The 26,191-nt window shown below is 54.0% G+C and overlaps 2 protein-coding genes across 5 annotated transcripts in view; one reads left to right on the plus strand and one right to left on the minus strand.

Annotated features, from left to right (window-relative positions):
• The window catches only part of Ppp1r13b (protein phosphatase 1, regulatory subunit 13B), a 45,048-nt gene extending 24,608 nt beyond the window's left edge, over positions 1-20,440 (plus strand). For 2 of the 3 annotated variants that reach the window (XM_013016353.1, XM_013016361.1), the window contains exons 7-17: positions 1,949-2,089; positions 5,259-5,439; positions 7,480-7,584; positions 9,855-10,024; positions 10,394-10,895; positions 12,110-12,879; positions 13,436-13,573; positions 13,652-13,785; positions 15,308-15,474; positions 17,576-17,775; positions 19,485-20,440. In XM_013016353.1, the coding sequence (XP_012871807.1) occupies positions 1,949-2,089; positions 5,259-5,439; positions 7,480-7,584; positions 9,855-10,024; positions 10,394-10,895; positions 12,110-12,879; positions 13,436-13,573; positions 13,652-13,785; positions 15,308-15,474; positions 17,576-17,775; positions 19,485-19,526 (2,550 nt within the window). In that variant the 3' untranslated portion in view covers positions 19,527-20,440. The remainder of the gene's footprint in view (positions 1-1,948; positions 2,090-5,258; positions 5,440-7,479; positions 7,585-9,854; positions 10,025-10,393; positions 10,896-12,109; positions 12,880-13,435; positions 13,574-13,651; positions 13,786-15,307; positions 15,475-17,575; positions 17,776-19,484) is intronic. The other variant, XM_013016370.1, reaches the window with a different exon arrangement.
• An 84-nt stretch (positions 20,441-20,524) lies between these two features.
• On the minus strand, positions 20,525-24,367 carry Zfyve21 (zinc finger, FYVE domain containing 21). Of its 2 annotated transcripts, none has more exons than XM_013016391.1 (6): positions 24,215-24,367; positions 23,908-24,076; positions 23,443-23,518; positions 23,265-23,356; positions 21,310-21,449; positions 20,525-21,120 (listed from the first exon to the last, which is right to left on the minus strand). In XM_013016391.1, exons 1-6 carry the CDS (start codon positions 24,251-24,253, stop codon positions 21,085-21,087), a joined length of 552 nt encoding a protein of 183 aa, XP_012871845.1. In that variant the 5' UTR covers positions 24,254-24,367; the 3' UTR covers positions 20,525-21,084. The 2 variants fall into 2 exon arrangements, with proteins under 2 accessions (XP_012871845.1, XP_012871837.1); XM_013016383.1 differs by having other exon boundaries at positions 21,310-21,452.
• Between the last annotated feature and the right edge of the window lie 1,824 nt (positions 24,368-26,191).

Consider the following 26,191-nt stretch of genomic DNA (forward strand, 5'->3'; position numbering starts at 1 on the left):
GGTAGGTTTCTCACTTTTGCCCAGGGCCAACCTCAGATCTCTTACCTATAGACTCATACAAAACTGGGATTACAAAATACTGGTGTACCTTGCCCATCTTACTGATTGAGATGGAGTTCTCGTTTACTGGTCTCTCTTCCTCTTTTTCTAAGGACAGAACTACCCATCCTATTGTGGGTGCTTGCCCTCTGACCTCATCTAAAACTTACCACGGAAAGAGGCTGTACCATACTCGGGCATTGGTGGCTCACGCCTATAATCCTAGCTACGCAGGAGGCTAAGATTTGAGGATCCCTATTCAAAGCCAGCCACACAGAAGTCAGTGAGATTCTTTATCTTCAGTTAACCACCAGAAAAGTGAAGCTGTGGCTTATGGTAGAGTACCAGCCTTGAGTGAAAAAGCTAAGGGACAGCAGCCAGGTCCTTAGTACCAGTCTACTACCAGCATGAACACACACACACACCTACCTCACTAAACATCACACACATGCACACACACACGCGTGTGCACACACACACACACATACCTCACTAAACATCACCTTGGGGCAATGTTGCGATTCTTCAGGGCTTTAGCATGTGAATTGAGGGCAGGGTCACACACTGTTCATAACAGTCGTGACAAGTTCCCTGTCTCAGAAGTTGTCATCCATGAGTGCCTTTTCAAGCAATTTTATTAGGACTTACTAAGGAAAGTCCTGTAGTATTTTATGAAACAAGAGTGTTTAGCTATGAAAATAAAATCACTTGTTTCTATTAAGTTCTGTTAACATTCTTTTGCATGTCAGGCAATTGTTAAATGCTGAGGTATAATGAATAGGCGAGTTTATTTCTAACTATTGGACTACAGTTTGTTCATACATGTTTTGCCTCCTATCTGGTGAGCACATGCAGATATTTGTGTACCTAAATAGTTTAGCACCTATGGGAGTGCTCCCTGATACTGTCTCTTCTTTCCTAGCTCATTTTTTAAAAATACTGATTACACAGCTTTGAGCAGAAATTAAGAGACAGTGCCCAGGCCCTGAACTCAAACCTCCACCTCTCATACTGACACAATAGAAATTAATTTAAAAAATACTGGTTATAAATGAGTGAAATATAAAGGCCTCGTTTGGGGTTCCAGGTTATCCGTTGTGAGCGTCTTGCTGCCTCTGTGTTGTTTGCTCTTGGATGGCTGGGGTATAGCCGTGTTTCTGGTGGGACAGGCACGCCTCCTGGTTCTGAGCGCCACTGCAGGGGCTGCACAGTGGTGGCATCCAGGGTTCCAGGCGTGGTCTCATTACCAGGGTTGTGTTTTAGAGAGGAGAGATAGTTGCAAGCATTTTCTGTTTCTTTATTTCGTAAGAACTCTGTTCTGGGGCAGACATGGTGAGATTACAGACATGAGATCTGCAATCTAATCACTGAGGGAGCAGAGGCAGGAAGATCATGAGTCTGAGGCTATTCTGTGCTATGTAGTAAGACCCTGCCTCAAAAAGAGCTAGGAGCAGTGCACCAGTGGCTTACGCCTATAATCCTAGCTACTCAGGATCTGAGGATCATGGTTCAAAACCAGCCCCATGAGACTTTTATCTCCAATTAACCACTAGAAAACCAGAAGTGGCGCTGTGGCTCAAGTGGTAGAGCACTCGCCTTAAGCTGAAGAGCTGAGGGACAGCGCCCAGGCCCAGAGTGCAAGCCCCACAACCAGAAAAAAAAACAAGAAAAAAAGATCTAGGGCTGTGGCTCAGTAGTAGAGCACTTGTCTAGCACCATGCTTGCCTGTTACTAATCTATGAACTATGTGGCGCACAGGTGACAGTGTATACATGTAAACATATCCAAACTCCAGGCTACTTTTTCTTCTTTATCTCTTTGGCAAGAGAATTTGTTGGAGAGGGGAGAAGAGGGTGGTATTTGACTTTTTAATTAGTGAAAGTCTTATGGTGTATTTTCTATTTTGAAGATTCGTAACCAGCTTAACCAGGAGCAGAATTCAAAACTCCAGCAGCAGAAGGAACTCTTAAATAAGCGCAACATGGAGGTGGCCATGATGGACAAGCGAATTGGGGAGCTGCGTGAGCGTCTTTATGGCAAGAAAATTCAGGCATGTAAATGAGAAAATGTCTGCGAGCTAAACTAATGTCAGTGGTTCATCTAAACTCCTCAGTGTCCTTGAATGACGTTGAACTCCTACCTGTCACAGCTGATACAACAACCCCTATAAGAGAGACAGGCAAATATCACTTCCAAAGACTCACTGCTTCCTAGCATGTGGGGGCAGAACCTCATGGCCTGGCATTCAGCTTTCCATCTCCATCTTTCCGCAGCTCTGTCTCTTCTGCACTGGGGTGCTATTGGCCCTGGAGTGGTGGCATCCAGCCTTCATGTTTTAACAGTCTAAGCTGCCACTTGAAGCCAGTCCCTTAGCCTGTGTCTGTAGCCTTGTGTCCTTGCTAGAAAGGCATTGGTCCTTTCTGCCCCAGGTGTTGTAAGGTTCCTACGAGTAATTCATCTGGAGGGATTTTGAAAACTCTTGAGAAAGATACCACATAAGGGGTTATAATATTTTTTAAACAATCCTTATGCTGGTTTTACTTATTTATTTATTTATTTTTGAGCTTTATTTATTTATTTATTGTTAGTGTCTTTGTTGTTGTTGTTGTTTGTTGGTTGTGGGGCCTGAACTCTGGACCTGGGCGCTGTCCCTCAGTTCTTCAGCTCAAGGCTAGCACTCTACCACTTGAGCCACAGCGCCACTTCCGGCTTTTTCTGTTTATGTGGTGCTGAGGAATTGAACCCAGGGCCTCATGCATGCAAGGCAAGCACTCTACCACTGAGCCATCTTCCCAGCCCCAGGGGTTATAATTTTTTAAATGTCCAGTTGGTAATTGGAATTTCAAAACTACTAAGTACCCACTGGACAAAACTTGAAACAAGCTAGGCACTGGTGGCTCATGCCTGTAATCCTAGCTCCTCAGGAGGCTGAGATCTGAGGATCACAGTTCAAAGCCAGCCTGGGCAGGAAAGTCAGAGACTCTTTTGCCAGTCCTGAGGCTTGCCTCCAGGCCTGGGCACTGTCTCTGAGCTTCTTTTGCTCAAGGCTAGCACTCTACCACTTAAGCCAGAGCGTCACTTCCAGCTTTTTCTGTTTATGTGCTACTGAGGAATCTGCACAGCAGGTCCTCAGCCTTGGAACTTGAGTCCTTCTTTCATTTCAAGGCCTTCCTCCACTGGGTGGATGAGATCCACATTATGGACCCATCTGCCTGTCTCAGAGTCTACTGATTTAAATGTTAATATCATCTCAAAAATGCCTGCACAGGAAGTGGCACTGTGGCTCAAGTGGTAGAGCACTAGTGTTAAGCTGAAGAGCTGAGGGACAGCGCCCAGGCCCAGGGTTCAAGCCCCAGGACTGTAAAAAAGAGGCAAAAAACAGGGTGGTGATGGTGGCTCAGTGGTAGAGTGCTTGCCTCACATGCATTAGGCTCTGGGTTCCATTCCTCAGCACCGCATAAACAGAAAAAGCTGGAGTGGTGCTGTGGCTCAAGTGGTAGAGTGCTAGTCTTGAGCTGAAGAGCTGAGGGACAGCACTCAGGCCCAGAGTTCAGGTCCCACAACCAACAAAAAAAAAAATTCAGGAAGAGATTATTACTTATCAGTTGCTGGTGGCTCATGCCTGTCTGTAATCCTAGCTACTCAGGAGGCTGAGCTCTGAGGATCCATCGCAGTTCAAGCCAGCCCAGGCAAGAAAGTCTGTGAGACTCTTATCTCCAATAAACCACCAGAAAACTAGAAGTAGCCTTGTGGCTCAAGTGGTAGAGTGCTAGTCTTGAACTGAAGAGCTGAGGGCCAGCACCCAGGCCCAGAGTTCAAGCCCCAAGACCAAAAACAACAACAAAAATAACACTTGTAAAGCAACATCTAGATTGGTAAATAACTGAATGTCTAGGTACCAAGTTGATGCATAAAATTAACTGTAACAAATGGCTAGATCCATTCTATCAGGATCTACCTGAAGAACTTGGTGCTTCTGCAGAGATGTGCTTCCACTGAAGATCTTAGATACTTTAAGCGGTTATGAAAGTCCTGTACCCTCTCCCCAGAATGGTGTAGTATTGTACACAGAACCTTGCAGACAGTGGCAGACACTATGACTCTCCACTCTGAAGCTACCTGGGGACCCTGAGGAGCCAGAGGTTCTCTAATTAGAGCTCCTTGCAGACTCTTGGTGGCATTGTGTGACCAGTGTCCTCAGACACCATCAGGATCACAGTCTGTCCTGGGTACTTTGCCCTACGTTTTTTTTCCAGTCCTGGGGTTTGAACTCAGAGCCTGGGCACTGCCCCTAAGCTTCTTTTGCTCAAGGCTAGCACTCTACCATTTGAGCCACAGCGCCATTTTTGTTTTTTTCTGTGTATGGGGTGCTGAGAAGTCGAGCTCAGGGCTTCATCCATGCTAGGCAAGCATTCTACCACTGAGCCACATTCCCAGCCCCTGCCCTGCAGTCAGTCAGTCTCTCTTTCTTTCTCTCTCTCTCTCTCCCTTCCTTCCTTCCTTTCGTCTTTGCATTTCAACATTTCATTTATTGAATTTTTCAGCATGAAGATTTGGGGGTTTATTTGCCCTGCATTCTTTTTTTTTTTTTTGATCCGGTCGCAGGGCCTGAACTCTGGGCCTGGGCGCTGTCCCTCAGCTCTTCAGCTCAAGGCTAGCACTCTACCACTTGAGCCACAGCGCCACTTCCAGCTTTTTTCTTTTTGCTTATGTGGCACTGAGGAATCGAACCCAGGGCCTCAGGCATGCAAGGCAAGCGCTCTACCACTGAGCCAACTTCCCAGCCCTTCCCTGCATTCTTTACAGTAGCTCTTACCCAGACTTCATGGACAGAGGCACAGAGGCTAAGAAAGGCTAAGTAACTGGCACAGAGCAGTGCAGAGAATAAATGACAGGGAAGGTTTTGAAGCTATATTCAGACTACAGACCTCTGCCCTTCTAGGGGAAGGAGAGCATCCCTCAGATGGGGACAAGGTGGTCCTTGTCACTAAAAGTGATGCTGTCTTCACATCAGCCCCTCACTCTCGCATTGCCAGTAGGTGGGTATTATTAGAGGAAGTGGCTTCTACAGCAGTGAACCGTGCCCTCTGCAGGCTCTCTTCTAGATGCCAGTCTCTTGGGGTGAGGGTCTGTCCAGTGAGTGCTCTGTGGTCTGAGCAGGGAGTCGGGCTGAGTTGAGTTTGGAAGAATCTTGACTTTGATTTCTTGTTGGTTTGCAGCTGAATCGTGTGAATGGCACATCGTCACCGCAGTCCCCCCTGAGTGCATCTGGCCGGGTTGCTGCCGTGGGGCCTTACATCCAAGTTCCCAGCGCTGGGAGCTTTCCTGTCCCAGGGGATCCCGTAAAGCCCCAGTCTCTCACCATCACCTCCAGCGCTGCCCACGGAAGAACAAAACCCGGTGAGTGGCCCTGCCCCTTCATGGGAAGGAAGAGTTTCTGGAAGCTCCTAGTCTTTTGGTATAACACTTAGAAAGCCAGAGGTCACCACAATAACAAATTCTATTTACTGATCTGAATGTACCATAGCTTTTCAAAACACAAATGATGGCCACATGGAATCCTGACTACTTGGGAGGCTAAGATTGAGAGGATAAGAGTTTCAAGGCCAGTAAGAGCAGAAAAGTTAATGAGACCCCATCTGGTTGAGCTCTTGGTTGATAATCGGGCACAGTGGCACACACCTGCCATCCTAGCTACATGGCAGGCTGAGAGCAGGAGGTTCTTGGTACCATTCAAGCTAGAAAAGTCTGAGATTCATCTCAACAGAAGCTTCTTGGCCTAGTGGCACACACCTGTCATCCTAGCTGGAATGGGAAGCCTAAAATAGGCAGATCATAGTCCAAGCTTACACCCAGATAGGAAATGAGACTCTGCCTCAAAAAAGGGCTGGAGATGTGGCTCAGCAGTAGAGTGCCTTCCTTTAGTGCTAATTCCTGGGGCTGGGAAGGTGGCTCAGTGGTAGAGCGCTTGCCTTGCATGCATGAGGCCCTAGGTTCGATTCCTCAGTACCACATAAGCAAAAAGAAAAAAAGCGGGAAGTGGTGCTGTGGCTCAAGTGATATAGAGTGCTAGCCTTGAGCTGAAGAGGCCCAGAGTTCAGGCCCTACGACTGGACCCCCCCCCCAAAAAAAAGAAAGTGCTAAGTCCTGAGTTCAATCCCCAGTACTAGGCCAGGGGATATTAAGGATATCTTTCTCATAACCCAGGTTTACTTTTTCCTGAGGGTACTTGGTGGTCAGCTATGGATTCCTCACTGGACTTGACTCTTGTTGGTCACTTGTTAGTCCAACTGTGGCTGGCCAGACCAGGGTCACCTCCCTATAGATAGAGCTCCCCACTCAGCAGTTTCCATCAGTCAACCTGGAATAGGGCGTGTAATAGAGCCTAGCATACACAAAGCCCAGGCTAAGCCTTCAGCACCACAAAAACGTCCACAAACTATTCCTTTGCATTGTTGTGCTGTGTGATAACTCCAGCTCTGTGCTCAAGACAGCTGGCATTCCAGCTGGCACAGGACCAGCCCTGTGTGGAGACTACCATTGCTGCTTCAGCCAGACTTCCTGACCACAATCCCTTCCATGTCCTCAAATACTAAAAGTTGCTTCATTTATGGGAACAGTATTGCTGCTCTCCTACTGTTAGGCTTGTGTTAGATTACTATTTCAGAATTGGTGACTGGTTTGTACTGGTCTTCATGTGTGTCATTTTCTCTCCCTCGGTACGGACAGTGCCTAGTGATGCATCAGCTCTTTCTGGCAGCTTAGGGGTTGAGCTCAGTCCTACAGGACGGACCTTTCCTAGCCCCTGTGTCCAGAGCTCAGTCCTACAGGACGGACCTTTCCTAGCCCCTGTGTCCAGAGCTCAGTCCTACAGGACGGACCTTTCCTAGCCCCTGTGTCCAGAGCTCAGTCCTACAGGACGGACCTTTCCTAGCCCCTGTGTCCAGAGCTCAGTCCTACAGGACGGACCTTTCCTAGCCCCTGTGTCCAGAGCTCAGTCCTACAGGACGGACCTTTCCTAGCCCCTGTGTCCAGAGCCTGGCTCAGATCTTTCTGGTCCCACAACAGTCACACAGAGGCTTTGGTCAGCATGGCTCCTCTGCACAGTGGTCGTGGATGAGCTATTGCTTATCTGTGGTAGGAGGTAGGAGTGGCTAGTCGTCTATGCAGATATTAGTGCAGCCAGCTTCTGCTGACATCATTATTAAAATGTCGAAGCTTAAAATGTCACTACTCTCCATTGTGGGAGTGTGTTGTGCTGTTTGTTGAGTTGGCAGAAGAAGCTGCCCCCCAAAGAGCCTCCACTCTTCTTTCCACTGGAGGGTGAAGCACCCATTCCAGGAAGCCTGTGTCTGCCCGCTGAGGTAGAGCCTGGATAGCAAATCCCTGGTAGGGACACTTAACCCTTGTCGTTGGCTGATCTGGTTCTGTGTCACACAGATGGCCATGGTAGACCCAGAGTGAGCAGCATGTGGACAGTGTCAGACCTGGACATCGGGCCTGGCTGTGGCTCTTCACAGCACTCTGCAAACCTGCTTGTGAACCGTATGTCAGCTGCCAGGTGTAGGGGGGGCACTTCTGATCTGTAAAACTGAATCAGCAATCATTTGTTTTCCAATCTGACAAAGGTTCCTCATACCTAGACATAAGCAGTGCTTTGAAGGATCAGGTGCCCTTTCCATTCCAGACAAACATCCCCCCCAACACATACACATGCATCACACACACACACACACACACATGCATCACACACACACACACACATATCCAGAGAGGGTTGGCCACCAGGGGTTAGAATCTAGGACAAAAAGGTTTGCGGGAAGCCTGGCGCTGGTGGCTCACGCCTGTAATCCTAGCTACTCAGGAGGCTGAGATCTGAGGATCGCGGTTCAAAGCCAGCCCGGGCAGGAGAGACCGTGAGACTCCTATCTCCAATAAACCACCAGAAAACTGGAAGTGGCGCTGTAGCTCAAGTGGTAGAGCGCTCGCCTTGAGCTGAAGAGCTGAGGGACAGCACCCAAGCCCAGAGTTCAAGCCCCACGACCGACAAAAAAAAAAAAAGGTTTGTGGGGGAGGGAGGAGGGGTTGTTTTTCAAAAGTTAAGATGAACTGGTAAGCATGGTATCAAAGGCCTGTAATCCTCAGTCCCCTGGGCAGGAGGAGGGAAGACAGCTGGACAGCTGCACTCCACAGTCAGCTGCACATTACCCATCATAATTAGTGAATGTTTCTTCCTTTATAATAAAAGGAAATGACCTTCCTTCTATACCTGCCGTGTCCTGAACAAAGAAAAAGATTATTACTCTTCTCCCAATAACTGGTTTCCATAGACCCGCCTATGGCCATGTGATTTAAAAAGCCACTGAAGCAAAGTGCTGGTGGCTCACGCCTGTCATCCTACCTACTCAGGAGGCTGAGATCTGAGGATCGCAGTTCAAAGCCAGCCCTGGCAGGAAAGTCCGTGAGACTCTTATCTCCAATAAACTACCAGAAAACCAGAAGTGGCCCTGTAGTCCAAGTGGTAGAACCCTTGCCTTGAGCTGAATTGCTCAGGGACAGCGCCCAGGCCCAGAGTTCAAGACTCACAACCAACTTCAGGCCCAGAGTTCAAGCCCCACGACCGACCAAAAAAAAAAAAAGCCATGACCCCCAGGTGGCTTGGCCACCCCTGTGGGGCCTTGCTTTTCTGGTCAGCCTGGAGTTTTCAAGGCCTCTAATAAAGTTTCTTGGAGCCCACACATACTCCAGGGCTAAGATTCGCACATTATTGCCTGAAGGCTGGCAGGCCGCAAGGAACAAGGACAGTTGGCGCTAGGCCTTGGAATTCCTGGCTAGCACTGCATGGCTGAACCAGCACTGTCTCAGAGCCCTCCTGTCTATAGTGACACTCAGCAGAGTAGTGATCAGGTGATCATGTGTCCTGTTGTCACATTTTGCTCACGAGCTCCGTGTGTGCCGATGCCACAGGCTAGGCCAGCTAGGGACACCAGGGGCATCGAGCCCTCTCAGCACACCACTGCCTCGGCAGCGGGGCCTCCCCCTGGGTTGTGCTGGAGCTGGCTTGGGCCACTCACTCTCCTGTTTTATGAGACAAATGGTCTTCCTGCCACAGCTTGGATATCATCCTGCCTGTGGTGACTCCTGCTTGTCCCCACCCACTAGTGGGCCGCGGCTGCGGTACCTCAGGGCAGGTCTGCACCCGCGCCTGATGAGAAGCGGGAACCCCAGTCGGTGCACAACGCTGACCCACACGCCATTCAGTCTCGGGTCACCTTTCATGACCCCACATGACCAGGCATGACCGCAGCGCACTTGTCAGTTTGGAAAACTCTGTAAAAAATCTGTTTTTCCGGGAAATGAGGTTTTGGCTGGCTTTCTAATCACAGCAACAAAATGACACTGCTTCTCCTGCTGCCCAGTCAGAGGGAGCCTGTCCTGACCTTTGGTCACAAAGGGACGGGCTTCCTCCCATGAAAGGAAGCACAGGTCAGACTGAAGTGGGAAGATAAGTCCTCATTGCTCTGTGTGATTGTGTTTCTAAATGGCACTTGCTTGCACATCCATGCCCGGTGCTTGCTCTGTTGTGCGGTGGGGCTGTAGCCGGCCGGGCCTGTGCTCCGTGGACAGCATCCGTGCGCTGCACAGTGGCGGGCGGCAGCTGAGGCTCCTGCCAGGCCTGTGGTGGTGGAGCAGGTCAGCAGCGTGGCACTCGGTGGTGGCTGACTTCCGGACTCCTAATGTGAAACCCCAGTGTTATTCCACTCTCAGCTAATTGCAAGAAAAAAAATCTATTTACCTTCTGTGTTCTTTTTAAGCTAATGATGGAAGCTGGCCAACATTAAAGCAGAATTCTGGCTCTTCAGTGAAGCCAACACAGATGTCCAGTGCGGACTGGAAGGACCCAGTGATGGAGGGGACCCTCAAGCAGGGTGCTATCTCAAGCCAGCCGGTGCCTCTGTCAGCTCTGGGAAGCACTGAGAAGCTGGTAGGCTATCCCCATCCTTAGCTGAGTGCCAACAAGTAGAAGGGCCTGGGAGAGGTACCACACTGCAGATGAATCTTGTTAGTGTCTGCCTGCCTTACCCCAGAGTCTTAGATAGCTACCAGACCTAGGAAGCTGAGCGGTACACAGTTGCAGAGCTGTGGGGGCCGGAGGCTGAGCAGTACACAGGTGCAGGGCCTGCGGCTGGGGTTTTTGTATCTACTTTGCAGACAGATGATGAGCTCAGCAGGGCCTTATACGCTGGTCACATAACCACAGGCTGATTGAAGGATTCCAAATCCTACTGGGTGTGGATATATGCTTATCTTTTTAAAGAGTGACTCTGTTTTTCTTCTTAATACCAAAACTTAGGGCATCGAGATTGGTAAAGGCCCACCTCCTATCCCTGGTGTGGGAAAGCCACTGCCTCCAAGCTATGGGACATACCCGAGTCCTGCGCCACTAGCCCCTGGCTCAACGGGCTCTCTGGAGAGGAGGAAAGAGGGCAGCTTGCCCAGACCCAGCACTGGCGGGCCCAGTCGGCAGAAACCTGCTCCGCTGCCACCAGCAGGCAGCGCCCCACAGCCTGGCTCATCGCAGCAGATCCAGCAGAGGATCTCAGTGCCACCAAGCCCCACGTACCCGCCAGCAGGGCCACCTGCATTTCCAGCTGGCGATGGGAAACCTGACCTCCCACTAACAGTGGCTATCCGGCCCTTTCTGGCTGATAAGGGCTCAAGACCACAGTCTCCCAGGAAAGGACCCCAGACAGTGAATTCAAGTTCCATCTATTCCATGTACCTCCAGCAAGCCACACCACCCAAGAACTTCCAGCCAGCAGTGCACGGCACCTTAAATAAGTCCATTAAAGCAGGTACAAAGGGTTTCTATTCTTCACCTGGGACTAGGAAGTACTAATTTGTATCCTTACAATTGAACCATGTGCTACTTAGGATGAAACAGTTCGGCCAGGGGCCAGTGGCTCACACCTATAACTCCAGCTACTCAGGAGGATCACAGTTCAAAGCCAGCCTGGGCAGGAAAGTCTATAACACTCTTATTTCCAATTAACCACTAGAAAGGCTGAAAGTAGAGCTGTGACTCAAGTAGTGGAGTGCTAGCCTTGAGCAGAAAAGCTCAGAGACAACAGCCAGTCCCTGAGTTCAAGTCCCAGGACTTGCACAAAAACAAAAACCATAATTGTTATAAGAAGTATGGGCCTGGGTGTCTGTGGGAGGGGAATGAACGATGAAGTGCACAGAGCAGATTGTAGATGGACCCCAGCTCTGATCTCCTGTCTGGGCGTCCATATCCTTGAACTGCTTAGCAAATACAGCCCCTAGAAGGATAAGAACAATTCCCTTTTCCCTCCTGCTTCGTGGTCACTTGTTCTAAGAGCTGTCCAGTGAGTAGGGTGGGCCTTGCTTCTGGGGCCTCTGGCCGAGCTAGAAGAGTGCTGGGTACAGGGGGTGTGAGGAGGGCCTCTGCTGCTCAGAGGTCTCCCAGAGCCGTGAGAAGCTGCTTCACACCGTCTTCTATGGGTGTTGGAGAAGGGCAGACAAGAGGACATAAGCTTCTTTCCATACGCCCTGTGGAGGCCAAAGGTAGTTCTCCCTGGCCAGAGGATCCTGTGGGCCAGATCTGGGCTAGAGCCCTTGACATCCTCGGCTGTCACCTGCAACAGCTGGATGTGTGGGCCAGGAACCGAGGCGTGCCTGGCCACTCCCTGCCAAGAGCTCTGAGGTAGAGTGGAGTGTCAACGAGTGGAGAAGCCCTGGCATCCAAGGGTCCTCCCTGCCCACCCGAGGTGCCACGCTCAGATGCAGGTTTTCTGGTTTGTTTCTCTTGAACCAGAAAGTGAAGCAAGCTTGTTTGGGGCAGGGGATGTCAGGCCAGCAACCTTTTCTTTTATGAAAGCCTAATAGTGGGCGCTCAGATTTAAGATAGATGCATTAGACACACCTCTGTTAGGGTGTAGAGATTGGAAATCAGAGCCTAGGCGTGTCAGGAGCAGGAGGTGGTCTCTTGTTGTTAAACCCCAATCCTGGCAGCCAGGCTGAAGCTGTTTTTCTTCTTCTGTCTCTCCAGTGTACGGCAAGCCTGTCTTACCGTCGGGGTCCACGTCTCCATCCCCCTTACCCTTTCTTCATGGGTCCATGGGCACTGGCACATCTCAGCCGCAGCCCTCTTCAGAATGTGCTGACAAAGAGCCAGAGCAAGAGGGCCCGGCCGCGCCCGGGGACGGCAGCGCAGTGGAGAGCCTGCCGAGGCCGCTCAGCCCCACCAAGCTCACCCCCATCGTGCACTCCCCGCTGCGCTACCAGAGCGACGCGGACCTGGAGGCCCTCCGCAGGAAGCTGGCCAACGCGCCCCGGCCCCTGAAGAAGCGCAGCTCCATCACAGAGCCCGAGGGCCCCGGTGGGCCCAACATCCAAAAGCTGCTCTACCAGCGCTTCAACACGCTGGCTGGTGGCATGGAAGGCACCCCTTTCTACCAGCCCAGCCCCTCGCAGGACTTTGTGGGCACTCTGGCCGATGTAGATAACGGGAATACCAATGCTAACAGCAACGTGGATGAGCCCGCGCCCGCCCAGCCCACGGTCCCCCTCCCCGATGAGCCCGCCCCTTCCTCCGATGCCAATGATAACCAGTTACCTTCCCCAGAGCCCCAGGAGCTCATCTGTCCCCCAACCACCCACCACACCGCAGAGCCCACCGAAGACAACAACAACAACGTGGCCACGGCCCCCTCCACAGAACAAACCCCCAGCCCCGTGGCTGAGTCCCCATCTCTGGGGGAGGAACAAGTCCCTCCAGCACCCCTCCCTGCCGCCGTCCACCCTCCAGCTGCCTCCACGGTGGGTATCCTTGCTGACCAGAGCCAGGCCTCCCTAGCAGCTGTGTGGAAGGTGGAAGCAGCCATGTCCTGGCTGCCACAGCCAGCCTGATAACCCTACAGACAAAGCAACACGAGGAGGTTGCGCAGTCACCTAGTGAAGCACTGCTGCAACACGGAGGATAGGCAGATAGGAACGAACCTTCTAGACGAGCCTCTGGGGAGGTCCGTGTGCTGATACGGAGGGGTGGAGCATTATCACAGGGAGTCTCGGCAAGACCATCCTGGGTGGGTTTTGGCAGCTGGAAGAGCCTGTGGGGTGTGGGGTAGATTCCCGCGGGCTGGTGTCTGGCTCACACGTAGCTGTCGGAACACACTGAGCCTCCCACAGAGCCGTGCCCGGCCCCTCCCAGCCAGGAGCCCCAGCAGAGCTCAAGCCCCACAGATGCCCACGCCTTGGTGGGATGTCCCCGGGGCTGTCTTGGAGAGCCAGTGGTTTTAGAGTTTCCGTCCTGCTGCTCCTTCCCCAGGGTGGGTCCTTGGCCGCCTGGATACTGACAGCACTCACTTCCTCACAGAGCAAAAGAACCAACCTGAAGAAGCCCAACTCCGAGCGGACGGGACATGGGCTCAGAGTACGCTTCAATCCCCTGGCGCTACTTCTAGATGCTTCTCTGGAAGGAGAGTTTGATCTGGTGCAGAGGATCATCTATGAGGTGAGCCACACACACCTGCATGTACTGCTGTGAGGTGGGGGTGGGGTGCTGCTGGCTATGATGTGATTTGTGTCTTAGGTGGAAGACCCCAGCAAGCCCAATGACGAGGGCATCACCCCCCTCCACAACGCAGTCTGCGCCGGCCACCACCACATTGTGAAGTTTCTGCTGGACTTCGGTGTCAACGTGAATGCTGCCGACAGCGACGGATGGTGAGCACACGGGCTGGGTGTGGAGTTCCAGGGCTCGCATTCCCTGCCTCGCAAGAGGAAAACACGTATTCTAGACAGTTGGGAAGCACGGAAGAAAGAACACCTCTCTCCTGCGGTTTGCTGTCTTTCCTGTCCTTTCTCTTAACTATTTTGGTAAAGAGACCTGGTTTGTTTTTTTTTTTTTGGGTCCGGTCGTGGGGCCTGAACTCTGGGCCTGGGCGCTGTCCCTCAGCTCTTCAGCTCAAAGCAAGCACTCTATCACTTGAGCCACAGCGCCACTTCCAGTTTTCTGGTAGTTTATTGGAGATAAGAGTCTTTCTTGCCCAGGCTGGCTTTGTATTTTTTTGTTTTTTGGGGGTTGTGGGGCTTGAACTCTGGGCCTGGGCGCTGTCCCTCAGCTCTTCAGCTCAAGGCTAGCGCTCTACCACTTGAGCCACAGCGCCACTTCCGGCTTTTTTTCCCTTCTGCTTATGTGGTGATGAGGAATGGAACCCAGGGCCTCATGCATGCAAGGCAAGCGCTCTACCACTGAGCACCTTCCCAGCCCAAGAGAGCTGTTTTTAATGTCCTTAATGTGCCTTATAACATTGCAACCTGAGTATTTGGCGAATCATTTGCTCTTCCTCTTTTCAGATGTTCTGTAGGGAAATGTCTGAATTCTGTATATACATTCTATAGGAAAAGTACCCACATGTCTCCTTTATTAGACACTTAAGCACTTGAGTTCTGTTTCCATTTGCCTTCAGATTCAGTGGGCAAATGGAGCAGGGCCATGAGTCTACTCCAGGGTTTTTGAACTTGCATACAACTCTAGTTTTTAATTGTGGTAAAATGGCTACGCTTTACCATTAGCCATTAGTAATGTGCATGTCGGTGTGTTATGCAGGTTGACGCTCAGTGCACTGAGCAGGTTATAGGCCATTACTTAATCTACTCCTTAACCTCCCTTCTCAACACTATATATGGTCTAAAGCAGTTTTCACGGAAACCATGCCTTTATTTTTTTTTAAACACAATTTTTTAATTTATTGATTCAAAGGTCCATGGATACAGTAGGGAAGCTGTAATTTATTCTTTTTTTTATTGTAAAGATACTATACAGAGGGTTACAGTTACATGAGTGAGGTAATGAGTACACTTCCTCTTGAACATTGTTACCCCCTCCGTTGTTTTCCCCCTACCATCCCCTCCCTCCCTCCCTTCCCCGAGGTTCTTTTTTTTTTTATTGTGATTAAGTGATTACATAATTTCCGGAAATTCACAGTATTATGGAATAATGATGCTCATTTAAAGTCACAAGTTCATTCTAACTTTCCTGGAGCAAATTGTCTGTCACAGTCTGTAATATATAACGGTGCTCACATGTTATACACTGTACATGTGATCAGCAGCAGGAAACCATGCCTTTAAAAAAGCACTACAGCTTTCCTGGCACAAAGGCGTGGCATCCCCACGAGCATTCTGTGGAGGGTGTTCTCGTGCGGTTGGTTCCAGACCTCCGTCTTCCCTCCTGTGGCTCCAGGACTCCGCTGCACTGCGCTGCTTCCTGCAACAGCGTGCACCTCTGCAAGCAGCTGGTGGAGAGCGGCGCTGCCATCTTCGCCTCTACCATCAGCGACATTGAGACTGCTGCAGACAAGTGTGAAGAGATGGAGGAAGGCTACATTCAGTGCTCCCAGTTTCTCTATGGTACATATGTGCCTCGGCTTCTTCCCTGGCTGAGTGATGGGGTCTGGGTAGGATTGTACTGGCCCAGAATGTGAACTGGTGTGGTGCTTACCTCCCTTTCCTTACTCTGAGGACATGTGCGAACCATGCTGTTACAGGAACGAGAATGACCTCGGTGCTGTGCAGCCCTGCGCTGGGAGTAGCTCTGATCTGTACACTTGTTTCTGGGGTGCACTGGGACTTGAAGCAGAGCCCATCCATTCATCCACGTGCTAGTCCAGGGTTAGCCATTTGATGAGTCAAGTTCATGCTAAATTACTGGCTGCCATCCCAGGTCCCATTTTCCCAAGGATTGGTCACGCACACGCTACCCAGAGCTCCCACAGCAGAGCTGGTAGGGCGGGGCAAGCCAGAGCTCTGAGGGTGGAGGGCTGACAGGCAGTGACCACACCGGCCCCTCCCGGGGGCACCTCAGGGAGCTGCATGGCCGTGGGTCCACTCAGATGCACAGTCTACAGCACACCTACCACCCCGCCAGCCACAGCTGCTTCTCACTTCTGAAAGTTTGTGCTAGATCAAAATTCCAACTTTTCCCTTAAGGACTGCCTTTATGTCAGGAACCAGTGTCTCATGCTTCCATTCCTAGCCACTCAGGAGGCTGAGATATGGAGGATCATAGTTCAAGGCCAGTCTAGATAGAAAAATAATGACACATCTCCAAAATAACCAGCAGTCTCCAAAAAACCATCAGTGCTGGCCAGGTGCTGGTGGCTCACACTGTAACCCTAACTACTCAGGAGGCTGAGATCTGAGAATCACAGTTCAAAGCCAGGCAGAGATGTCCATGAGACTCTTACCTGAAAACGGGAAGTGGCACTGTGGCTCAAAGTGATAGCAAAAAAGCTCAGGAACAGCACACGGACCTTGAGTTCAAGCTCCATGACTGACCAAAAAAAAAAAAAGCAATGCTGGAGATAGGGCTCAAGTGGTAAAGCGTCAGCCTAGCAAGTACAAGGCCCTGAGTTCAGACCCCAGTGATGATGAGGAAGGGGAGGGAGGAGGGAATTGCCTTTAGAACCACAAACCTTTACATAAAACCTAGAGCAAGGTCTCAGTCAGAGCCAGGCACCAGTGGCTCATGCCTGCGATCCAAGCCACTCAGGAGGAGAGCAGTTTTAAGCCAGCTTGGGCAGGAAAGTTCATGAGACCTCTATCAACTACAAAGAGAAAAAAGCTGGAAGTGGGGCTGTGGCTCAAGTAGAGCATTAGCCTTGAGCACAAAAGCTTAGGGACAGCTCTTAGGCCCAGAGTTAAATAAAAGATTTCAGTCAGCTCTTCATGTTTATGGGTTCTGAAGATGTGGATCCAAACAATTACTTAGAGTATTGGACAAAAATTACTGGCACTGAGCCGGGCACTGGTGGCTCACGCCTGTCATCCTAGCTACTCAGGAGGCTGAGATCTGAGGATCACGGTTCAAAGCCAGCCCAGGCAAGAAAGTTTGTGAGACTCTTATCTCCAATAAACTACCAGAAAACTGGAAGTGGCGCTGTGGCTCAAGTGATAGAGTGCTTGCTTTGAGCTGAAGAGCTGAGGGACAGCGCCCAGGCCCAGAGTTCAAGTCCCAGGACCAACCCAAAAAAAAAAAATTACCTGCACTGAACACCTAACACTCTTCTTATGCTAGTCCCTAAACCATTCCATGTACGATGGCTTACACACAGCGAACTAGTTTAGGGCATGAGGGAACGCAAACGTAGGCTCTGCACAGACAACACACAGTTTTGCAACAGAGATGAACATCTAAGGGTTCGGGGATCTGCAGGATCTGGGACCCCTTCCCGCATAGACACCGAGGCTGCTGTGCTCTCGCAGGGGCTCGGGAAAGGGTGTGCACATTAAGCTGCACCTGGGGCAGCAGCTGGGTCTGGGGCAGCAGCTGGGTCTGGGGCAGCAGCTGGGTCTGGGGCAGCAGCTGGGTCTGGGGCAGCAGCTGGGTCTGGGTGTGGCCCTGCTCTCCCATCTCAGCCATCAGCCTTGGCGGGTCTCGCTTGTGCCTTCGTGGGGCTCCTTGCTGTGAACTGTCTTCTGCCGGGCTCTGATGGTTGCTCTTTGATCTTAGGGGTGCAGGAGAAGTTGGGAGTGATGAACAAAGGCACGGTATATGCCCTGTGGGACTATGAGGCGCAGAACAGCGACGAGCTGTCCTTCCACGAAGGGGACGCCATCACCATCCTGAGGCGCGAGGATGACAGCGAGACGGAGTGGTGGTGGGCTCGCCTTGGGGGCCGGGAGGGCTATGTGCCCAAAAACCTCCTGGGGGTAAGTAGGCACTCGGCGCAGTCAGCTGGCCTCGTTAGCATGTGCCAGAGTCACAGGAAACCCTTGTGGTATGGGACCTGGTTCTGCGGGAGACCCGCGCACGCGCCAGCAGCTGCTCTGCCTGCAGTCAGAACATGAGACTCAGGCAGGATCCCTGAAGGTGCCTGGCTATACCCATGCCCAGCGAGCGCCCAATCCCACGGAAGGTGCCTGGCTATACCCATGCCCAGCGAGCGCCCAATCCCACGGAAGCAGAGCTCCCGCTAGCGGCTGAGTGCTTTGCTTGGGGTGACCTTCAAAATAACAACTAGACAGCCACGCGCCAGTGGCTCATGTCTGTAACCCTAGCTTCTCAGGAGGCTGAGATCTGAGGATCACGGTTCAAAGCCAGCCTGGGCCGGAAATTCCCTGATACTCTTATCATCCAGTTAATCACAGAAAAAGCCAAAGTAGTGTGATAATTCAAGTGGTAGGGTGCTAGCCTTGAGCAAAAGGAGCTGAGGGACAGCACCCAGGCTCAGAGTTCAAGCCCCTGGACTAGCAAAACAAACACAAAAACAGCTGGGTGCCAGTGGCTTACTCCTGTAATCCTAGCTACTCAGGTGGCTGAGATCTGAGGATCTCGGTTCAAAGCCAGCCCGGGCAGGAGAGACCGTGAGACTCCTATCTCCAATAAACCACTAGAAAACCGGAAGTGGTGCTGTGGCTCAAGTGGTAGAGCGCTTGCCTTGAGCTGAAGAGCTGAGGGACAGCGCCCAGGCCCAGAGTTCAAGCCCCACAACCCCCAAAAAACAAAAAAATACAAAGCCAGCCTGGGCAAGAAAGACTCTTATCTCCAATAAACCACCAGAAAACGCTAGCACGTGGCTCAGGTGATAGAGTACTTGCCTTGAGCTGAAAAGCTCAGGGACAGCTTTCAGGACCAGACTTCAAGCCCTGCAACAAAAACAAAACAAAAAAACCCTAGTTCGTGCCTACAGTCACACCCTGATCTAGAATTTTCCATAGTGAGGTATAATGGTTTACACATGTAATTCCAGCACTCAGGAGGCTGAGGCAGGAAGAATACCAGTTCCAGGCCAACCTGTGCTAAATAGTGAAATTCTGTTTCAAAATACAAATAAATCTCTAGGTAGGCAGGAGGGGGTTGCGTCTTGTCTCCTCCCAGGTGCTGTGGTAGGGCTGGCGTAAGTCCCTCGTTCATTTGATAGGCCTTTCTGAACACTGAGGCATGAGCCCAAGCGTAGGTCCCTGTGCTCAGGGTGCGCTTACGTCCTCATGTGGGCCAGCAAAGTGACACTTTCGGGTTTGGTTTGGGTTGTATGTGCCAGTCCTGGGCCTGAGCACTGTTCCTGAGCTTTTTTTTGCTCAAGGCAAGAAGTGTTCTACTAACACTGGTGGTTAATTAGAGATAAATCTCACACTTTCCTGCCTGGGCTGGCCTCAAAACCAGTCAGTCCTCAGCCTCCTAAGTAGCTAGGATTCCAGGTGTGAGCCAGCGGCACTGGCAGGGAGGGAGGTTTTAGGTGGTGTGAAGTGCTGAGGGAAATGGGAACGGGTACTCAAGGGTAGATCAACTCTTAAATGGAGGGTGGGACGCCTCAGGCACTGGGGAGACCAGCCTTGCCTCTGGGCAGTGCCGGCACCGCACCTGAGGCCAGTTCCTGCTCAGAGGCTTCTCTGTCCTAACTGGCCCTACTGCTTTCCAGTTGTATCCACGGATCAAGCCCCGGCAGCGGACGCTCGCATAGACACCCCCGGAGCACCTGTCTCCCAGCCTCCCCGGAGCTGCTGGAGAGGATTCTGCAGCCCCAGAAAGACCCAAGTTAGGACGGTCTCATGGTGCTCATTTTAGCAGACAGTGTCCACAATGTGAATTCTGTACTCCCCAGTCTGCCGCAGCTGGAGAGGCCTTTGCCTCTGAGACAACTGAACTTTGCCAATTACTGTAAATCCAAATAAATATCCAGCTTCCAAAACACCCCCCCATGTTGCCAGTAAGAATCCTGGAACGTCCTCGCCCAGTGGCTGCCGGTGAGGACTGAGTCCTGCCTCACCGGCCCCGAAGCTTCCTCCCGCGCTGTGTCCGCTGCCCTTCCACAGGAGCCAGCTGCTGCCAGAGCGCAGCCCAGCCCGCGCGTCCTCCTCCCACTCCTCCCACGGGCGGCCCCGCCTGGTGAACGTGTCCCCTGCGTGGGCAGTTCGCACATCCTGCTTCCAGCTGGGCCTCCCAGGAGCACACGTGCTTCTCTGCACAGGGTGGTCTCAGCCCTCACAGCTCGAGTGAGTAGATGACGGAGTGAGGGCAGCGGGCCGGGGCGGGCGCGAGGGCCTGCTCCACTCCGTCACCTTCGGGCAGGTTCCAGACTCCCCGTGGGGCAGGTGCTGCCCTGGGTTGGCTGTACAGACAGGCTTGTTTTTTTTAACACACCAAGACTATTGTTCAAGAACGATCAGAATTGGGTTGGACATGTTTTCTCATTAACACATGGGCCCTTGGTTCCCTCTTCACGCGAGTCTTGTGTATAAATCCACACGGACGCTCTCAGGGCTGTGCTGTGGCCAGCCGGCACCCGGAGCACCCGCTGTCCAGGGTGGCACCGGGCTGCCGCTCGCTGTGGAGGCTGCCCCTGCCGTCCCACCGCCACGCCACACCACGCCACGCGTGCAGCAGACCACCCCGCACCCGGCTTCCGACCGGGGCAGAGACTCGAGACATCTGGACACAGAGGCAGAGCCTGGCGTGTATTTTCAAAATAGGTTTTAATTGTACGCTTTATGTACAAATTGCTGTACAGTCATCCTAATAAAGTGAAATCGTAAGTAAAAAGTAGAAAAGTCCGCTGGTGGCTTCTGCTTGCTGACATGTCAAAGGACCGTCCACTGGCCGAAATCCGGGCAGCCAGCGCACAGGCTAATAAGGCAAGTGTGGTAAACGGGCCGGTGAAGACAGGCAGGCTGCCCTGCGATCAGAGCCTTGCGTGCCCCACCAGCAGGCAGAAACATGGGTAGGCCACAACTTTCCCTAAACCTCAAGGTGCAGATTACCCTGGAAATGGTTTAGCAGTAGTGAGTTCTATCTGCTCTCTTCATTGAGTACCAACAATGTAATACACAACTCTGAAGGCTGTGAAGCTGCTTATAGCATTAGTGAACTGTGAACATATTGCACTAGGTAAGTGGACATTTGCTTGTCCCAGATACTTGAGTTGCATTTCCCAGGACAAGGCCCTGTGGTGCTCAGGCAGGGGCAAGCTGCTGGATCGGTGACCAGATGCCCGCTGAGCTCTGCTCCACACGTGGAGTTAGCTATTGGTCCCGAGATTCATAGAGGAGCTTGGCAGCCTGCAGAGGGACCAAAAATAAAACCACAAAGCACCATCGGTCCTGGGCCTGGTGACAGTTGAGCCTGCGTGCCTTCTACAGAAGCTGCTGTGTGTACCTCAGATATACGACAGAATCTTCTAGAGAAGGCAAGCGTTTCTCTATGCCTACAGACCGGCCTCCTCCTCCCTTCCCCTCCCCCAACGGTACCTTGTGCATGGCCGCCAGCCATGCGGTCGCCTGCCTCTTGCTGGCATTCGCATCCTCTCCGGCCATCAGCCGCAGCTGGGTTGTGCCCTCCGCCCCCGGCACTGTGTACTGCAGGCACATGCCTGTGACCCGAGCACTGCCTGCTAGAGGAGGGAGATGGAAGTCAGGATGTCCAGCGGTGGCCTGGGCACCCACCTGACCCCGTGCTGCTTAAGGAGAGCCGTGCTGGACGCGCGCAGTGACGTGAGCACCTGTCTCCACAGCAAGCTCTGCTCGCGGGAGGCAGGAAGAGGGGGCAGAGCGCCAGGCCCTGTGCCCTCCAGCCAGACAGCCAGGGCCCTCGTCTAGAGTAACAGAAATTACCAGCCTGCCGAGTCCTGCCCTCCGCCGGGGACAGGCATGCACAGCCAGGGTCGGGCGGGTGGGGGAGCCGGCTTAGGCTCTTCCTGGCCATCAGAAGATACGCCAAGCAGATGGCCACGCTCCCCCGGGTCCACTCCTAGACTGAGCTGGCCGTCGCCATCCCCTGCTGAAGCCGGGGCTAAAGCTCACCAGACCACGGATGCCCTGCCAGGCGTCACTAGACCGCAGGCGCCCACACAGGCCCGTCCTGAGGGCCGGTCTGCCAGACACCCTCCGACTCTGGACTGCTGCCAGCTGTCCCAGTCACAACTACACAAAGAACAGAAGCGACTGTGCTGCACGTGGCCGCACCTGCAGCGGCGCCCGCCTCCGGAGAGCCCTTCAGGCAGACACAGCTCACCAGAAGGCCTGAGTGCCGCCGGCCAGTGGAGCTGGCACAGCGCAAACAAGGCTGATGGCGCTGCGGGGTCTCCCACATAGCCCAGCCCACAGGCAGATGGCTCTGCATCTTGAGCACTCTAAGAAAGCACTGGATAGAGCAGGGCAGCGAGTCTGCATGCCCACACTACGCTAGGGTACCAGGCCAGCACTACAGGTCTGCCCTGCAGAGCAAGCGAGAGGCTGTGTGCCTTCACAGGACCAGCCAGAGGCCATCCCTGGAGTGGCCCCCTCCTGAGCTCAGACCCCTGCCCCTGGCAGCAAGCATCTCCAGCCAGCGCGGTACCTCTCGCACACACCACCAGCCCAGCTCCTGCCTCTCCTTCAAGAAGTTGGGAGGGAGCTGCGAGAGTCAAGAGCCCCAGAGGGCTACCGCGGGCGGAGTGAGCCAGCTGTGCAGGCAGCGTGGAAGAAGTCTGCTGTGCCCACGCGCACCAGTGCCCGCTGGGCGTGGGGCCAGTCACACCTGTGGCCTGCCTTCTGGAAGCTGCCAGACACTGCCAGAAAGCTTCCAATACCCAGTACTGCTGTGCTCCAGGAGATCACTGAGCAGACATTTTCTTTCACTTCTGCTGTATGGCCCGTGCACCCGACTAAAAGAAGGGACCCTGCGTTTCACAGGAACACGGGCATGGACGCCTCATGCACAGAAGCCAAGGGGCGGAGGAGCAGGGCCACGGCATGCTGGGGGAGCAGAGGAGGACGCAGCTGACCTTCAGAGGCAGGAGGAGCCCTGGGAGGCTGGTGTAAGTGGGAGAGTCCTTTTCTACGTCAGAAGACAGCCAGCCAGTGGAGAGAAAACAACCAAGAGCCAGTCAGCAAACAGCAAGGTGAGTGAGGTCAGGTGGGTTTTCAGGGCCACTGTAGCTAGGACGGGACGCAGGGCGCAGGCGCCGTCAGGCCGCTACAGCAGGCCTGAGTGCTGCTCCTGGCGCCAGCGTGCCACGTCCTCCCAGAGCCTGCTGCCATGAGCGAGGGGCCACAGGTGCGGCGCGCCAGGCACGTTTCCTCTCGTCCTAAGCCCACGCACTGGTCAGTTCTAAAACCTGTGACTCAGCTCAGGGCCCCCCAGACAGCGGGCCATTTCAGGTGCAAGCGCAGAACTCGGTCCCCAATGGCAGACTCCCCTGCAAAGAAAGGGCGCGGGCACGCACCTCCAGGAGCGAAGCCTTCGGTAACAATCTGCACCGTGGAGATGTTGGCGATTTCAATTTCATGGTGGCTGTCCCCACCCAGAATCAAGTACCTGTAACAAACCAAAGCGCGGCAGTCACATGACCGAGGCCCAGGCCCAGCCCTGCCCCGCCCTGCCGCCCGGGCTCTGGCTCTTACCTCTGGTTGTTGGAAAGACGGCAAACCATAGTTTCGGATTTCTCTGAATTTCCCAGCGTTACGTGGAAAGTGGCTCCTTGAGAGAAAGCAGACATCTGCACGTGACCTGGAGCCCCCGCACTCTCTCCCCAGGCCAGACCCCCGAAAGCCCATCGCTAGCTAGAGAGGACACTTCAAGAGCAAGCAAGAAGCCAGCGACAGCTGCTCCAGCTGTGCCTTCCACCGGGCAACAAGGCATTGCTGGGGGAAGGGCCGACAGGTAACAACGGTGCTGCTGCCTGCAAGGCTTTTGCTTTTGCTTGCTCACGAAGCCAGCCGGTGTTTCTCCATCCTTCAAAGAAAAGGCCCCGACCAGACTGAGGTAGCGCCTATTCTTTCCAGCTAACCACTCCAGGACCAAAGTGGCAGAGGAGGCTCTGTGACCCCAGGGTGGGGCCCAAACCCCAGCGAGGGCGGCATGCTCACCGCTCAGGAGCACCTTCAGCTGCTTGTCGTAGAACTCCGCCTCCCGGTGGGACAGCAGGGCGCACGCGGCGCACTGGCGCACGGGGTCCACAAAGCACATGCGCCGCAGCGGCACCTTCTCACTGCAGCACCTGTCGCAGAAGCACCTCCCGCACCGGCGGCAGTGGTGCTGCGCGCGGGGGGGAGGGGCGGTGAGCACCCAGGCCAAGCGCAGACCTGCGCTGACGGCCCACGGCAGCAGGCCTCCCCGCCCCGGTACCCAGCTCTCCCCAGGGGGTCTCGCCAAGGCCCCCGCTGCCCACCTCACCTTCCTGGTGATAAAGTCAAACTTGGTGTCACACTGCATACATCTTGGACACTGGAAGAGAATGCAGACAAGTGTTAAAGCCAGCTCCCGCTCCGGAGCTGCTGAGCCAGGCCTGAGGGCACTGGGAGAGCAGAGCCGTCAGCACCAGCCTCCCGCCTGCACACGGCCGCACTGGCAGCTGGGAAGTCAGAACTGGCTTCTCGGGCTCCAGTCGGAGGCTCCCGGGCCGGGTGGGCGGCTCTGGGTCAGCCGGGTCCTGGCGGAGGGCCCAATGGCCAGACTTCCCACCGCCTCCCTATCACAGTGCGAAAGGCAGCTGCCCCTAGCTGCCCCATCTGGCCTGCTCCTCCTATGGGAGCCACGTTGAGCCCGTGAACTCTCTTGACATCCCAAGCAATTCACTATAGCAGGAGAGGCGAATGAAGGCGGAGCAGGAGTCTGTTAATGCAGGGATTCCACAGACAGCCCACAGGAGCAGATGCAGGGAGGGAGCTTCCGTTGAGTCCTCGCGTTCATTCCCAGCCTAGCACTGAGGGGATTTGTGGAAGAGGCTGGAGAACAGGAGCGGAGGGGGTGCAGCATGGTCAGAGCCAGGCCTGGAGGCCACCTCGAAGATGCCGCTTCATGCAGGGAGGAGACCAGGCTGATCTCCCTCGCTTCACGGGGGAGCAGGGAGAAGGGACGTGACCTTGCAGATCAGCTTCACTCGGGAGCAGGGAGAGGTGGCCCCCGGCAGGAGTACTTGGCACGTGGACCTGGCACATGCAGAGATGTGTGTGTGTGTGTGTGTGTGTGTGTGTGTGTGTGTGTGTGTGTGCACTCCTTGCTGCAGCCAAGCAGTGACGCGGGGTCATGTGCCCATACCCCCTCCCAGCCACCGAGCCCTGGTGCAGTGAGTCCCCCCTTCAGCTTCTTCAAAGGCAGACCTGCAGAAGCACATTCAGCGGAGTCCTGCTTGGAGGACTGAGTGCTCAGCAACACCTAGAGCAGGAACCCTGTTTCCTGGAGGTGCTGGGTGCAGTGCAGTGTGGGAGGGAAGCGTCTGAACACTCCGGGCCCCGTCCCGGGACTCCCTGCCAGGCAGACCTGCGGTGCCTGGGCCTGTGGCAGGCCTGAGAGGCTCAGCGCTGCGAACTGGCCCGCGGGGTCCTGGGCGTCCACACATGCCATCGATGACAGCCCCTTCTCTCTACATCTACCTTCCTCTGTGATCTGTCTAAACACATCTCACAGGCCTGACACGGGCGGCCCAACTCAGGAAGGCTTGTGGTGCTGCCACACGGAGCCGGGGTGACCCAGAGCCTGCACCCAGAGAAGCAGACCGCAGCGCAGCTGAGGACGCCCCGCACAGGACGCGAGGGCCACGCGCTCCTCAGGCCAGAGGCCAGGCGGAGGAGCGCCGGTACTGGGGACGGACTGCCCTGCACCGCCCCCTAGTGGCTGGGGGAGGCCTGTGGGCGGCGGGTCCGGCTCTGAAGCGTTCCGGCCACCACGTGGGCCCTGAGCCCCTCCGCTGAAGGGATCCGGCCATGAGCGTAGGGCGCTCTTACAGTGACAGCGCTGACTGTCCCCAGCTCTGTGCACTGGCGCCCGCCTTTCCACAGCCACGGGAAGGACCCACCGAGTCCCAGGGCAGCCCCTGGCACTGGGGGAGAAGGGCACCCATGAGGAGAGCTGCTGGGTGCCCCCATGTCAGGGACTGGCCCTGGCAGCACATAGTGTCCTGCAAACAAGTGGAAGGGAAAACCCACAGTGACCCAGCCGTGGGGGCGGGGGGGGGAGGAAAGGGGGACCGGAGGAGCCCCTGAGGGCTGGAGGCCAGGACTCAGCTGAGCGGCTGGGGAGAGGAGCCACAGCTTCGTTTCGCTGTGGTGGGCGGAACTGGGCAGACAAGACCTGAAGTAGGGGTCACGCTTTTTTCCGTTGTGGTAGTGCGAACCAAGGTGCTTGTGTGCGACAGCAGCACGGTCCACAGCC

This window comes from Dipodomys ordii, unplaced genomic scaffold (genome assembly GCF_000151885.1).
Source record: "Dipodomys ordii isolate 6190 unplaced genomic scaffold, Dord_2.0 Scaffold2, whole genome shotgun sequence".
Taxonomy (NCBI): domain Eukaryota; kingdom Metazoa; phylum Chordata; class Mammalia; order Rodentia; family Heteromyidae; genus Dipodomys; species Dipodomys ordii.

What these genes read in the sequence shown, in the direction of transcription:
- Zfyve21 (XM_013016383.1), bottom strand. Translation starts at nt 24,253, where the DNA reads ATGCAGTGTGACACCAAGTTTGACTTTATCACCAGGAAG. An exon ending in GCTGAAGGTGCTCCTGAGCG is followed by an intron (nt 23,519 to 23,907) that starts GTGAGCATGCCG and finishes CTTTCTCTCAAG; the next exon opens with GAGCCACTTTCCACGTAACG. An exon ending in GGCTGGCGGCCATGCACAAG is followed by an intron (nt 21,121 to 21,309) that starts GTACCGTTGGGG and finishes GTCCCTCTGCAG; the next exon opens with GCTGCCAAGCTCCTCTATGA.